Below are 14017 nucleotides of genomic sequence, written 5' to 3' on the forward strand. Positions count from 1 at the left end.
AAAGATCAAATAGAACCCAAATATTAGTACAGGACCCACAATGGCATTTTACAACCTTGTCCGTTGCTTTTATTGTATACGTTCTGAACTGTTATGTGTGTGTGTGTGTGTGTGTGTGTGTGTGTGTGTGTGTGTGTGTAATTCTATCAAGAGAGTATCTGATAATGGGCTTGGCAGGGAAGTATGGACAACACAGCCCTTGTCTCTCACACCTGTGAATGCCAGGACCCAGAGGCAGTGTCTCCCCTGGCATTCACACTAACACACACATTATTATTATTATTTGGTTGTATCGTTTCTTTTTTTGAATGTGTGTCTTTAGTTGTCGTATGTGGACACATTCTTGTCGAACATCTCATTCCAAAATCATGGACATTAATATGGAGTTGGTCCCTGCTTTAATGCTATAACAGCCTCCATTAGATGTTGGAACATTGCTGTCGGGACTTGCTTCCATTCAGCCACAAGAGCATTAGTGAGGTCGGGCACTGATGTTGGGCGATTAGGCCTGGCTCGCAGTCGGCGTTCCAATTCATCCCAAAGGTGTTCGATAGGGTTGAGGTCAGGGTTCTGTGCAGGCCAGTCAAGTTCTTCCACACCAATCTCGACATGCTGAAATAGGAAAGGGCCTTCCCCAAACTGTTGCAACAAAATTGGAAGCACAGAATTGTCTAGAATGCCATTGTATGCTATAGCATTAAGATTTCCCTTCACTGGAGCTAGCCCGAACCATGAAAACCATTATACCCAGACCATTATTCCTCCTCCACCAAACTTTACAGTTGGCACTATGCATTGGGTCAAGTAGCGTTCTCCTGGCATCCACCAAACCCAGATTTGTCCGTTGGACTGCCAGATGGTGAAGCGTGAATCATCACTCCATAGAACGCATTTCCACTGCTCCAGAGTCCAATGGCGGTGAGCGTTACACCACTCCAGGTAACGTTTGGAATTGCGCATGATCTTAGGCTTGTGTGCGGCTGCTCGGCCATGGAAAGCCATTTCATGAAGCTCCCGACAATTAGTTATTGTGCTGACGTGGCATCCTGAGGCAGTTTGAAACTCGGTAGTGAGTGTTGCGACCGAGGACATTTTACGAGCTACGCGCTTCAGCACTTGGCGGTCCCATTCTGTGAGCTAGTGCGGCCCACCACTTTGCGGCTGAGCCGTTGTTGCTCTATACGTTTCTACTTCACAATAACCGTGCTTAATATTGACTGGGGCAGCTCTAGCAGGGCAGATGTTTTACGAAGATAAGACACAAAAGTATAGCACCCACTTCAATCTAACACGCAGTTGTGCAATTTACTCAACGGTAAGCTGTGAACTGCATGACGATGCCATATGGTCCTTGTATCATGGCATAGCAGCAGAATTGTTCTGATCCTCTTGAACACTGAGCACAGAGACACACTCACAGAGCACCAGGTGATTTAGGTGACCTGAAAGGATGACCGCTGTCATTCCTGCCTCAGGTGCTCTGTTTATGTATCCTGTTTGTCTGACCTATTCCTACTTTACAATCCAATTGCAAAACATGAGAGAAAAGCTCTGTATGGAATGCCAGGAGTAAACCCAGGTCTACAATACATCTCTGGGGCTTTCTCACGAGGAATCTACAGTAATGTTACAACGCTGGTACCTACCTGTCTACTCAAAGCCAAGGCGTCTTGACTCCCACTGAACGCCAGGGAACTGGATGTTTCTCAGCAGCCTTCTCATCGAGCCAAAGATCAGAGGCTATGGTAGATGTAAAGCTTCCATTGATATGGTGATGATGCCTCTCCACCCTACAGAGTCGATATGGAAACAGTAACTGATCTCCAGAAGTGTGCAGAAGAAAGGAGGGGTGGCTAGCCTTATTATGTATTTTTGTATTGTTTTGTATTGTATTGTAATGTAATGCAAGCTATTCAGAATTTGTACATGTTCAATGCACACTGGGTTTTACTACTGTAAGTACGTTCTAAAAATGGGAATATATCAAAATCTTACATTTTCAAAAATGTTTGACCAATCAGATCAGCTCTGAAAAATATCTGAAGTGAAAAGATCAGAATTGGGCTCCCTGTGTAAACGCAGTGATTGAGAAAAAGTATAAAAAATACCACCTAATGTAGCTACAGTTTATACTGTATTCTCCATATATCCACTATTATTGGATCATGTCCAGCCACAACCTTCAAGGTTGATTAGTTTCAAAAAGATCAATGATCCAAAAGAATCAGCTCTACTCAATTCTAATTTCTCTTATGATTGGAGCATATGAAACAACCAGATACGAGTCCCTTCGAGTTAAACAATAGTTTGTTGACTTTGCTGTTGGATGTTCAATGCACATCAAGAAAACACAAATATCACATTTAAGTAAACGGCATCATCTATAAAAGAGAACTATCATTGGACTGGACCGAGAGGAGAGGAGAAGGAGGGGACATCCGTACAGAATTAGACCAGCAATTTGAATATTATAGCCACAGTGTATTCCGCCAGCAGCGAGTAGTTCATATGGTGCTATGTGACGCAGTCTCCTAATTCGTTCAGGGGAAAGTCAAAGAGTCAGGACCCAAAAATAAATGAGGGTAGTCCATTTTTCTTTTTTCACGTTCTTTTGCATGCTCCAGGAACAGAGAGCAGCTGTTAAGTTTGGTCAACATGTTTTGTTTACAAGCTTTGCATGCAGATTCTGGGCAAGAATCTATGTGTATTGTCATCCAAGTGTTGTTGGACTGACTCACTGTAGTCCGTGTTCTCTGAACGAACGAGGATGCCTAAATCAGAGAAGGTAAGTACTTACAGTCATTCAGTGCTATTCCTGGGGGCAGCTGTCAAGACATGTCTCCACACAGCTGCTACTGCTCAGAAGGCGCTGAATCCCACCATCTGGGAACAGGAGTGACTATGAACCACTGCTGACAGCAGGCAGAGATTCACACTTTATAGCACACCTGATGACTGGAGAGAAGTGCAGATGCGGTCATATATAATAACACCCTTAAACGGTTCACAATATATTTTTTAATTAGTTAAATTGAAAAAATGAACTGAAAAATCCTAACTGAAATGGAGATTTTCCACTTCGAAGTAAAAAAAAATGGCCTGGACTAAATTATAAAAAAATTGTAATTAATTTGTTCGGAGGCAAGTTCGAGTTCACTGTGTCATTTCTCTCACCTGTGGTAATTTGCAGGTGCATAAAGGGTACAAACTCACTTGGGTGGTGGACCATTCTCGGTACACACGGGAAACTGCTGAGTGTGAAAAACACAGCAACATTGTCTTAAGGCTTAAAAATCATTCTTTAACCAGTCTCCTCCCCTTCAACTACACAGATTAAAGTGAATTTAGCAAGTGACATAAATAAGGGATAGTAGCTTTCACCTCAGTCTGTCATGTTTTGTGTGCATTTGACCAGATCTGTATAACCCTAAGATGATGTGCACTGGATCTAAATAGGAAAGGTGTTTAGAGAATCATCTATGAACTATCTCTGACAAGTGGTCTCTCCTCAGATGGGTCTGTTTTGTTTAGAGGCCAATCTTCTCTGTCAACACACTCCTTTTCTGACAAATCCAGCTTTTGGGGAGTAAGTCTTTGTTTGTCTGCACTGGACCCTCAGGAGGAAGAGAAGGATCCCCCCCACAGCTGGTCCATTCTGACCTACATGTATTCTGAGATCAGAGGCAGTGGCCAATAGATCGGCAGCAGGACCCCCGGAGTCAGTGAATCAGGAGCTAGGGAGACCCTCCAGGAAATGTGTTAGTGTGTGAGCACACTAAGAATAACATTTATTTACCCACAATGCTACAGTACTGTGCCTCTGAGTTAAGCCAGGCTGATATCTAAATCACGAGCACTGTTGTTGCCGATGCCCACAGTCTATATATTGCAGAGATGCAGTTCAATTAAGGGGAAGACAATTCCATTTTTATAAGCATTAAAATTCCCCTATATCAATCCTCTCTATTCAAAACCCAGCAGTCAGACCGGACATTCAGTCAACATGGATTATCAGAGAAGGTAAGATTGCTTTTGTGCCTGCTTGAATTCTCATGACCCCTTAGGAAGGACTCAACGTTAAGAGCAGTACCTTCTTTACCCTAGGAATGTATCGAACCCACTCATGAGAGTAGTGGTGAGAGGTTATTCTGACACAGAAAATATATGTACAATGGACAAACTCTGGCAGAAACATTTGCTCAGGGGATGGTGAGTGAGTAACTACTGAAAGAGAGCTATAATGCCGTAACAGGGCTTATAAGGCTGTAAGGGACATGAAGTGGGCAATCTCTAAAGAAGTCAACTGGGGGAGAAGAAGTACAAGCTAGGCTCTGAGAATAACAGGAGAGTACCAACAGGTTCCGATAGAGCCTCAATAAGGTCGACTGGGACTTTGATCATCAACGACAGCATTTCCCGTGCCACCCAAAAAACATGCACATTGAGCATGGAATACCAAAATAAGATATGGACAGTCAAGACATAAGAATTTAAAAATTGACATTTATTCTTGCCTGAGGCGCGTGCTCAAAGGTTAATGTTTCTCAAATAGCTCAACTATATAGTTTAATGTACACGACTTAACATACATTAAGTAATCCCTTGACATTACACTCGTAACAGGAGGCATTACAATTCAATTCAATCTATGTAATAGGTCAGAAATAGGACAGAGAACCATCAGTGCATCCCTCTTGGACTTGGCTCTCTTTGTCACTGACCTCTTATTCTGGTACACTTCTCATCCGTTATACCGCTGAGAGTTAAGGCAGTTTTTACCATCTTACAGTGGGATCATGTGTATTTAAAGCCTGCTGACATTAGGCAAGTAATTGTGCCATTGCCCTTTCTTTAAAATGTCAAAGTTGTTATATTTCCTCAGTGTTTAACTGACTACTGCTGCAAGGCTAAATGGTAATTGTCAGGTAATTGTCATTCCTCTCATTGCTAGGTGATCAGCTCTAATTTCAGATGAGGTCTCCATTATGTGGGTAGCAGTTCAGCGATTTACAAGAGATGTGCAGTTAAGCACTTTGAATGGAAGTTATTTGTGAAATAATGTTCAATTTCTATAGTCACATAGTTCTATAAATAGCAGCACACAGTATTTCTGAATAGAACACACATTATATTTACATAATTTCAACAAAAAACCATATTTTCTTTTCACATACATTACACATGACAATGTGACTGCTAGTGTCAAAATACCATTAGCACTTTGGTGTCATTTAGCACTTAACCAGTCTTACGGTTACATCGCCTAATAACCAACAGATCCAGTAAGAACCGTGAAATGGGGCAGGTTCCCAATACTGCCGTTACTGCTGTAATATTTGTGTGCACAGGTATCATTCTAGCCAGGCGTTGCATGAATTGATCAGGCAAACCACTTCATGTATTATAGACTTCAAGTAAAGGCAGGAAACTGACAAAGGCATCAGTCTGTATTGTAGTCAATCTAACCTGTAGAACCGACTGATATTGACACTCAGAGCCTTGATCATTGTCCCTCTCTAGACTGTTGTTGAAATTTCCCCTCAGCTCCTCTATGGTCAGCTCCAACAGCATCCGATATGCTTGCAAATCCTTGTTCTCTGTAAAACATAGGATACAGTCAGAATATTACAAATACAAGCAATTTGACTAGATGAAACCACATTAAGTCACGCAGTAAAAGAAAAACACATGCAAGTTCACACTTACTTTAAAAGCTGTTCTAGTTCCCTTTTGATTTTGGTGACAACTGGTGGACCCTGATAGGTTAAAGAGGTGTACAACTGGACCAATGAGGCTCCAGCACAGATCTTGTCCATGGCATCTTGTCCACTGGCTACACCCCCAACTCCAATAATTGGCACCTTACCTTCAATGAGAAAGAGCAATATTGGGTGAATGAAGAGAACATTCTATACACTACAACCCACAATCAATCAATCAGGCCAGTATAAGCTGCAGCAACAGCCATTAGCAGTGTTGTGATGATCCTTCATTTATCCTACCTACCTTTTGTCAAGCTGTACATCTCTCTCACAGTGCGTGTAGAGAGATCCTTGATGGGCTGGCCGCTCAACCCTCCCACCTCTTTACTCTGGGGGTCCTGTAGGGTCTCAGGCCTGGATACTGTCGTGTTGGAGACCAACAGCCCATCCACACCAAGCTAAAACACAAATCATGATTACCCATTTGACCTTACCCCATAATACCAAACCTAATTGTTCCAGGCACACTTGAACGAATACACTCAGGCTGTGTTTAGACAGGCAGCCCAACTCTGATCTTTTTTTCACTAATTGGTCTTTTGACCAATCAGATTAACTCTGAAAAAGATGTGATGTGAAAAGATGTGATTGGTCAAAAGACCAATTAGTGGGAAAAAGATCAGAATTGGGCTGCCTGTCTAAACGTAGTGTGTTCGTTCATGTGTGCCTGGAACAATTAGGATGCTACACTAACTCCAATGGAATACAGAACTCACTTTTAAACAGAAGGATCATGAAAAATAAGTTACGATTTCATCTTCACATACATCTTCATGTTCATCTTAATTCTCAATGATTGGACTGTCTGACAAATTTACTGTAACGTATCCAATACTCTTCAAATATCTGCTGTGCTTTCTATTGGTCTTTTTCCATTTGGAGTCTGTCCCCTTAAATTAACACAGAAAAACAGAAACAGTCCCCTTAAAATAGAGAGTGGATAGGAGGCAACACTAATGCATTCAAATCAATTTGGTGATATACGTCCTCTGCTGGCTAAGACCCACGGCAGCAGTACTGCTCTGATGACGGCTACAGAACAGAAGCCGACTACGTGAGTGGGGTGAGAAGTGTGCTCAGGAAGATGAGTAAACAGGAAAAACACAGATGACCAAAATAACCAGCCCCAAGTCATTGGGGGCTATATACTGTAGGTTAAGGCTTGGTGAGTAGGCTACATAGAGAAGCCCACAGAACCACACTGACCCCCGCGTGGCCAGGCCTCCGACTGACCCCCGCGTGGCCAGGCCTCCGACTGACCCCCGCGTGGCCAGGCCTCCGACTGACCCCCGCGTGGCCAGGCCTCCGACTGACCCCCGCGTGGCCAGGCCTCCGACTGACCCCCGCGTGGCCAGGCCTCCGACTGACCCCCGCGTGGCCAGGCCTCCGACTGACCCCCGTGTGGCCAGGCCTCCGACTGACCTCTGTGACCACATCAGCAATGTCCTGCTTATCCTGGGCGGTGAGGTCAGGGGCAATCTTTACCAGTACAGGTGGCCTGCTCCCCCCCTGTAGGGCATCACGCTCCTTCAGCACCTGGATGGGGGAGGTGGAATGGGGGGGAGACAGGAGGGTACAGGGATACACACGAGCCACCACAGACACACAGTCAATGAGATCCATCACATCCACACAGATCAATAAGATTTAACAATGTACAACACGGAGACCAAACAAGAGCAATACAGCTGAGCAGTTGTTCCTAAGGTTAATCGCGTTCAAGCCAAACAGCGCTATGCTGTACTTGCTTGTGTGATGTGTATGTTGTCTAATGGGAAGTCAATTATCTTTTGACATAGAAATCTATATGAAAGCTCACCGGCTATATCAATAAAAGTTGAACAGAACTGAACAGAAACACCAGACTTCAATAAAGGAAAAGTTGCAACAACATGCTCTCTGGAAAGCCAACGATACTGTAAACATAAAATAAATAACATGTATGATATCACATCTGAGTGTGACATCCTGGGTAAATAAAGGATATATAAATCACATCTAGGTCAGCCAAAAATTGCCAGCCACTGACCTTGTACAGCAGTTGTCGCAGTTCCCCTTTCCCCTGCAGGTCCCTGAGGCCTGGGGTGTTGGGGCTGCTCACGTTCACCACCAGGTAATCAGCCAGAGGGCCCAGCGTCCGCACCCCCTCCAGGTAGTCTGCTGCTGCATCCTGCGACAGCTTGTTCTTTCCCAGGTTGATGCCCAGGGGCAGGCCAGCTAAACACACACAGACAACAGGATTTATTCCAGTTATGAGTCCCTGGGAGAGGTTAAGGTCAGAACATAAATAGAATGCCAGCGACTGAATTAATGAGAATACATTGTCCGCAAGCGTCAACTGCGTCACGAGTGTATAGTGCATCAAATTACGCCTGGATAACACCAACAGCATCTTTGCATTTTGGTACACCAGAAGTACCCGCATTTCCAATGGAACGCTGTGTTCGCCTTGCAGCATTGAGTTGCAGAGGCAGTTGCAGTGCGCTCTGTGTGGCGCATAAGTTGGATATATCGAACGTATGCATTAACCTGTATGCATAAACAGCTTGACAGAGACGGTAGGCGAAGGTGAATGTTGCACACGTATCCAGATGATGCTGAGTACCATTTAGGACAACACCACTGTCGGTGTGATCGAGGCGTTAGGAAGCAAGTACATTTTTCTCACGTCGAAGCGGAGCAATGCTGGTGAAATTAGAAGATAAATTGTAAATAAAATAATAATTGACTGTTGGTGCATTGTTACCTCTGGAATTGTGAAATGTATAATTAAAAAGTGTCTATTTAGTGTTCACAAGTTTAACTGCGCGCCAACATTATGTAGGCTGGTGCTTGTGAAAAACGGTGTAGCAATGCATGAACGCAACGACATTCTACATTTAGAAACTGGATTTGGTTTTGGGAATGATATATTACGTGAAGAACAGTATCACCGTTGTTGCTTACAGCCGATTGGATTGAAATGCAGCTGAAACAACATGCATGGTTAGCGATTGCCTTGGTTGAAATGAATTAAATCTGTTCCAGAGATTGAGTGGGTTGTTGGTACAAAGGGAATTTGAGGAATTGTTACGCTCTTCCCTACTTCGCTAAGTAAAGTTGTATGGTTAAAAAGGGAAATTGGGTTGTAGGCTATGGTTTATCTGATAAATAGATGACCTATTTGAAAGCAATACAGCAGCCTACCTGTTTTGATGATGGGCATATAGTCTCTAGGCTACTATGGCTGGAAAACCTAGAATGAGGTAACTCAGATATCAAGAGACTATACAACTGTTTATAAACCGCTTTCCATTACAATTACGGCTTAATAACTGGTTTACGTTACGTTGTTTATGTGAATTAATGCTTGCCAGTCTCGCACAAGCAAATTCACGCGGTTGACGGACATCCCCCTTGTGATTTCGGCTTAATGTCCCAATCGAAATCAGTGGGGCACATTTTGTTACGAATGCTCTATTTTACTGAAAACTAGTGAAATATGCCAAATTGAATTCAATCAAACTTGAAACAAACGCTCTTCATCAACGATATAAAGCAATGTTTTAAAAATACAACGGTGAAAATGTTTTGTCGACAAAAACATTTCAGTTGTTTGCTTTTTGACTGTCAATACAAGACAGTATGGGCAGGATAGACTCATTTGTAAGTGTTTATTAGCTGATCTGCAAGAGTGCGACTGGTATTAGGAACGCCTCTCTGAGCCAGGGGAAAGGGAATCTCCATATAAAAATAAAGGCAGAGGATTATAGTGTAGTGTAGTTGGCTGTGTGCCTGAGACACTTATAAGCTCACTGTCAAACCCATCTATCAGTCTGACAGACAGGACAGAAACATGAGTTGTGTCTCTAGTACCTTTAGTCAGCTCTACCTGGGTGCCTTCTCTTGCCTTTAGTCTCTCCCGTGCTGCTGCAAGACCACAGCTGTTGAACCCATATCTGAAACATAACATAAGAGGTTAAGTTCATGTAACACACAAAAATCCATACATTTGCCAAAAAAAAGCAACTATAAGCAATTTGGGATCCATTCCTTTATCATGCCATTATGACACAGTACATGTTAATCTCTGATTTTCTAGGGTGCACATTAAATTCAATTGACTACTAAAATACATGAAAAAAATAATTGCAGTCAGTTGAGTAAAACTGTATTAAACACCACCATAAGGAAATGAGGCCTTTAATCATCTAATGCACTCATCTTGACTTAACTTCTGGGAAGCTGTGTTGTTGTACACTGAGGAGTGAAAGAAGCACTCCGGCATATTATTATATGAGGGGCTTGTTAGTCTGAGCATCTCACATCCCGGCATATCATCCATGCTAAATTGAATTAATCATATTGATTCGAGCCTAATATACAAAGACTTATTGTCATTTACTAACTACATTAAATACAAGACAAACAACTTGGATACATCCACAGTGAGCTCCAAATGTATTGGGACAGTGATACATTTTCTGTTGTTTTGGCTCTGTACTCCAGCACTTTGGATTTTAAATTATATAAAAATGACAGCACTTTTTGTATATAGTCCCCCCCCCCATTTTAGGGGACCAAAAGTATTGGGACAAATTCTTTTACATGTGTATTAAAGTAGTAAAAAGTTAAGTATTTGGTCCCAGACTCATAGCACGCAAATACTACACAATGCTTGTTACTCTACACATTTTGGGGATGCAATTGGTGTTTGTTTTGGTTTTGTTTCAGATTATTTTGTGCCCAATAGAATTGAATGATAAATTGTGTGTGTGCATCTATAAATTGTTGCTAGTTTGTGTATGTTTGCAACTGGTTTGGGATTATTTATTTTTTAAGAGAAGATAAAAACTTAAATGAATGTAAAATAAATGTATTGTGGCATTTTTGAGCCACTATTATTGTTAACACTTCTAAGTTAATGTGGATGCTACCATGATTACGGACAATCCTGTATGAATCATGAATAAGAATGTTAGATGCACAAATATTATAACCGCTCACTATTACAATGGCATGTGAGGTTAGCAGCTAGCATTTTTTTTGGGGGGGGGGGGTGACGCCAAAGTGACAAAATACACGTTACATGAATACGGAACTAAATACTTTACTTTTTACTACTTTAAGACACAATTTTTCCTAAAATGTTTGGTTCCCTAAAATGGGGAGACTATGAGCAAAAAGTGCTCTAATTACTGAACGGTTCACCCGATATGGATCAAAAAAATCCCTCAAATTAAAGCTGACATATCATTCCAAAGTACTGGAGTACAGAGCCAAAACATTTTTAAAAATGGCGCTGTCCCAATACTTTGAGCTCACTGTATTAGCCCTATTGTTGTTGTTCTAGGGCAGTGTTAACATCAGTCAGTCTGTGGAATTTGCTATTCAAAACACTTAAGAAAATCACAGAACGTATCACACTAACCCCTGAAGAAATGGGACGGTTCTGATATTTTTTCAGTGGTTTGCTCTTAAATGTTTAGAACAATGTCAAGCAAGCATAGACAGCCATGACAAAATGCACACTTCTTTATTGTGTAGCAATTATTTACAAATACTTGAATATATGGACTTACATTTGGATCTGGGATGCTTTTTCCTGAACTGAGGATTAACTTCTCTGACAACCAATATGTCCCTTCATATACGCAAAGTACTGTGTTCTAACAACTCATGAATATGTATGTTTGTGCCTTGGCATCTCATTTCACAGCACTTTCAGAGAATGAAAGCGAGCGCAACGAGGTAGCAGTGTAACACCCTGATAACATTCATTTCGCACATTCATTTCAGTTCGAAGAAGCTGTGCTACAACAAATATAAAAGGGAATTCATATTGTAGTCTGTCACTAGCCTCAATGTACAAAAGTTTATAATTTTTTATAAATGTGTAGGTGGCAGGCTTATTCCCTTTGAACAGAGTGGAGAATGACAAAATAAACTACCTGTGATGTCTCTGTTCGCTGCCGTTTGACACAGAATTCACAAGCTAAAAACATCCATCTATAATGAATGACAGTCAACCATGCCATGGTTCAGTAGCCATGTCTTATTCATTCAAAACCATACCGGTTGATGACCGCCTGGTCAGTGGTCAGTCTGAACACACGTGGTTTGGGGTTCCCCTCCTGGGGTTTGGGGGTGATGGTCCCCACCTCCACGAAGCCAAAGCCTAGTCTATACAGCCCGTCAACAGCCTCCCCATGCTTGTCAAACCCTGCTGCGATCCCTATGGGGTTCTTGAACTTACGGCCCATGACATTCACTTCCTGGAATAAGAAGTAACAACTCCAGGTTAAAACTTTGCCTAAATTCCATGGAAGTACACAGTGACCAAAAGAACAGTTACAACTTCGATAAAACATTTTTATAATGGCCTCCTGGGTGGCGCAGTGGTTAAGGGCGCTGTAATGCAGCGCCAGCTGTGCCACCAGAGACTCTGGGTTCGCGCCCAGGCTCTGTCGTAACCGCCCACGACTGGGAGGTCCGTGGGGCGACGCACAATTGGCCTAGCGTCGTCTGGGTTAGGCTGGTAGGGATATCCTTGTCTCATCGCGCACCAGCGACTCCTTGTGGCGGGCCGGGCGCAGTGGTTGCCAGGCGCACAGTGTTTCTACACATTGGTGCGGCTGGCTTCCTGGTTGGATGAGCGCTGTGCGGCTTGGTTGGGTATCGGAGGACGCATGACTTTCAACCTTCGTCTCTCCCGAGCCTACTAAGCTACTATCTTGTCTCATCGCTACAACTCCCATATGGGCTCGGGAGAGAATTGGATACCACAAAATTGGGGAGAAAAAGGGGTAAAATTTAACAACAACAAAAAACAAACAAAAAATTTTTTTATAATGAGATTTGACTAGCTAGGGTGAGTCCCAGTGGGAGTGAAGGTTCTCAAACAAAGCATACATTCCGTTCTAATCTTACATCAGCACAAAGGCAATTCAGTGTAAGCAAGGAGAGAAAACACCCAACAGGAATGAACCTAGCCTGGTTAAACCAGACTGAACATAGCTAAATCTGTTTGCATGCCAGGCTAGAGGACACCTCCTCCCACACTGACCAGTGATGCTGGGTCCTGGTAGCGGTTCAGAGGCACCAGACCCAGGCCGATTAACCTCACAGCCATGACATGGGCTGTCTCTGCTCCCACAATCCTCTGCAGCAAGGGCATGAGCTGGTTGGTGTAGAAGCGCTCATCTCCCACAGCGGTGAGGTAGGAGACAAACAGGACGCTGCCGGACCCTATGATTTTCACTGCGTCCTTTAGACGCTGCAAAGAAAAATAAAACAATGTGATGGGAAAAAACTGAAATATGATGCACTGTTGTTGAAGCACATCAGGTGAACTGAGGGGTGTTGCAATTATTTTTCTATTACTAGATGACAGAGAGTGATCCTGAATACCCAGAGAGACTAACGTTACCAGCTTTGAACCACCCAGTGGGTATAATTCAGCATGTCAGAGTCTGTCTAGTCATACAGGATTCAGCAAACAGTTAACTAGCTTACCGCCTCACAGAGGCTGGTTACATGAAAAGGCTAACGTTAGCTAGCTAGTCACTGGGTAGCAAGCTAAGTTAGCTCGCTCACTTCATTCAACAACACTCTGATTGTTGAAGCTAACGTGAAGTGGCTACTGTCGAGTTTCGCTTACCAAATAGTAAAAACATTGTTCATGACAAATACAAACTATTAAAACATCACAGTTTCATCAATGATGTTACCTTCAGTTGTCCCGCCATGGATGTTACATCACTTTGCAAATGTCTGGAAGCATTTCTCTCACATTGCCGAGAACCACTTCCTGAATGTAATCTCACGATACTTCAAAGGCAGCTATGAACATGTCAAGTCAGAGTTCAATGATGATTCTGCAAGATAAAAATTACAATTTGTTCTGATTAATATAATAAATTAATATGAGTAAGACAAAGGACTCTAGTAATTCTAGTAGTGACAAAGTAACTCTAGTAATTCACTGAGTAAATTAGCACAAATAAGATCAAATAAAATGGCAGACGTTAAAGATGAAGGGATAGTGTATAAGCCTCAATTAATTTCATAAGCCAATTGAAAACCAAAGATGTATTGTTACAACCCTGCTCAATGTCAATATTAGGCCTTGGCTACATCAAATTGACTTGTAAAGTGAAGTAGATTGAGAAAGGTTTTTCTTCAAAATTTCTACCCTTGAGTGATGTAAAGGCACTTTTTCACTTTGCATGTTGTTTGAGTGTCTGTAGTGATTTTCCTAATGTAGTAAGAGTGTA

The 14017-nt window shown here is 42.4% G+C and overlaps 1 protein-coding gene across 1 annotated transcript; it reads right to left on the minus strand.

Annotated features, from left to right (window-relative positions):
• Nucleotides 1–4483: 4483 nt before the first annotated feature.
• LOC112249129 (dihydroorotate dehydrogenase (quinone), mitochondrial) lies at nt 4484–13562 on the minus strand. The gene is made up of 9 exons (XM_024418793.1): nt 13472–13562; nt 12808–13017; nt 11817–12016; nt 9618–9700; nt 7792–7979; nt 7185–7298; nt 6007–6160; nt 5707–5866; nt 4484–5597 (listed from the first exon to the last, which is right to left on the minus strand). Exons 1-9 carry the CDS (start codon nt 13487–13489, stop codon nt 5504–5506), a joined length of 1221 nt encoding a protein of 406 aa, XP_024274561.1. The 5' UTR covers nt 13490–13562; the 3' UTR covers nt 4484–5503.
• Nucleotides 13563–14017: the final 455 nt, after the last annotated feature.

The sequence above is a fragment of the Oncorhynchus tshawytscha genome, linkage group LG04, assembly GCF_018296145.1.
Source record: "Oncorhynchus tshawytscha isolate Ot180627B linkage group LG04, Otsh_v2.0, whole genome shotgun sequence".
NCBI lineage: Eukaryota > Metazoa > Chordata > Actinopteri > Salmoniformes > Salmonidae > Oncorhynchus > Oncorhynchus tshawytscha.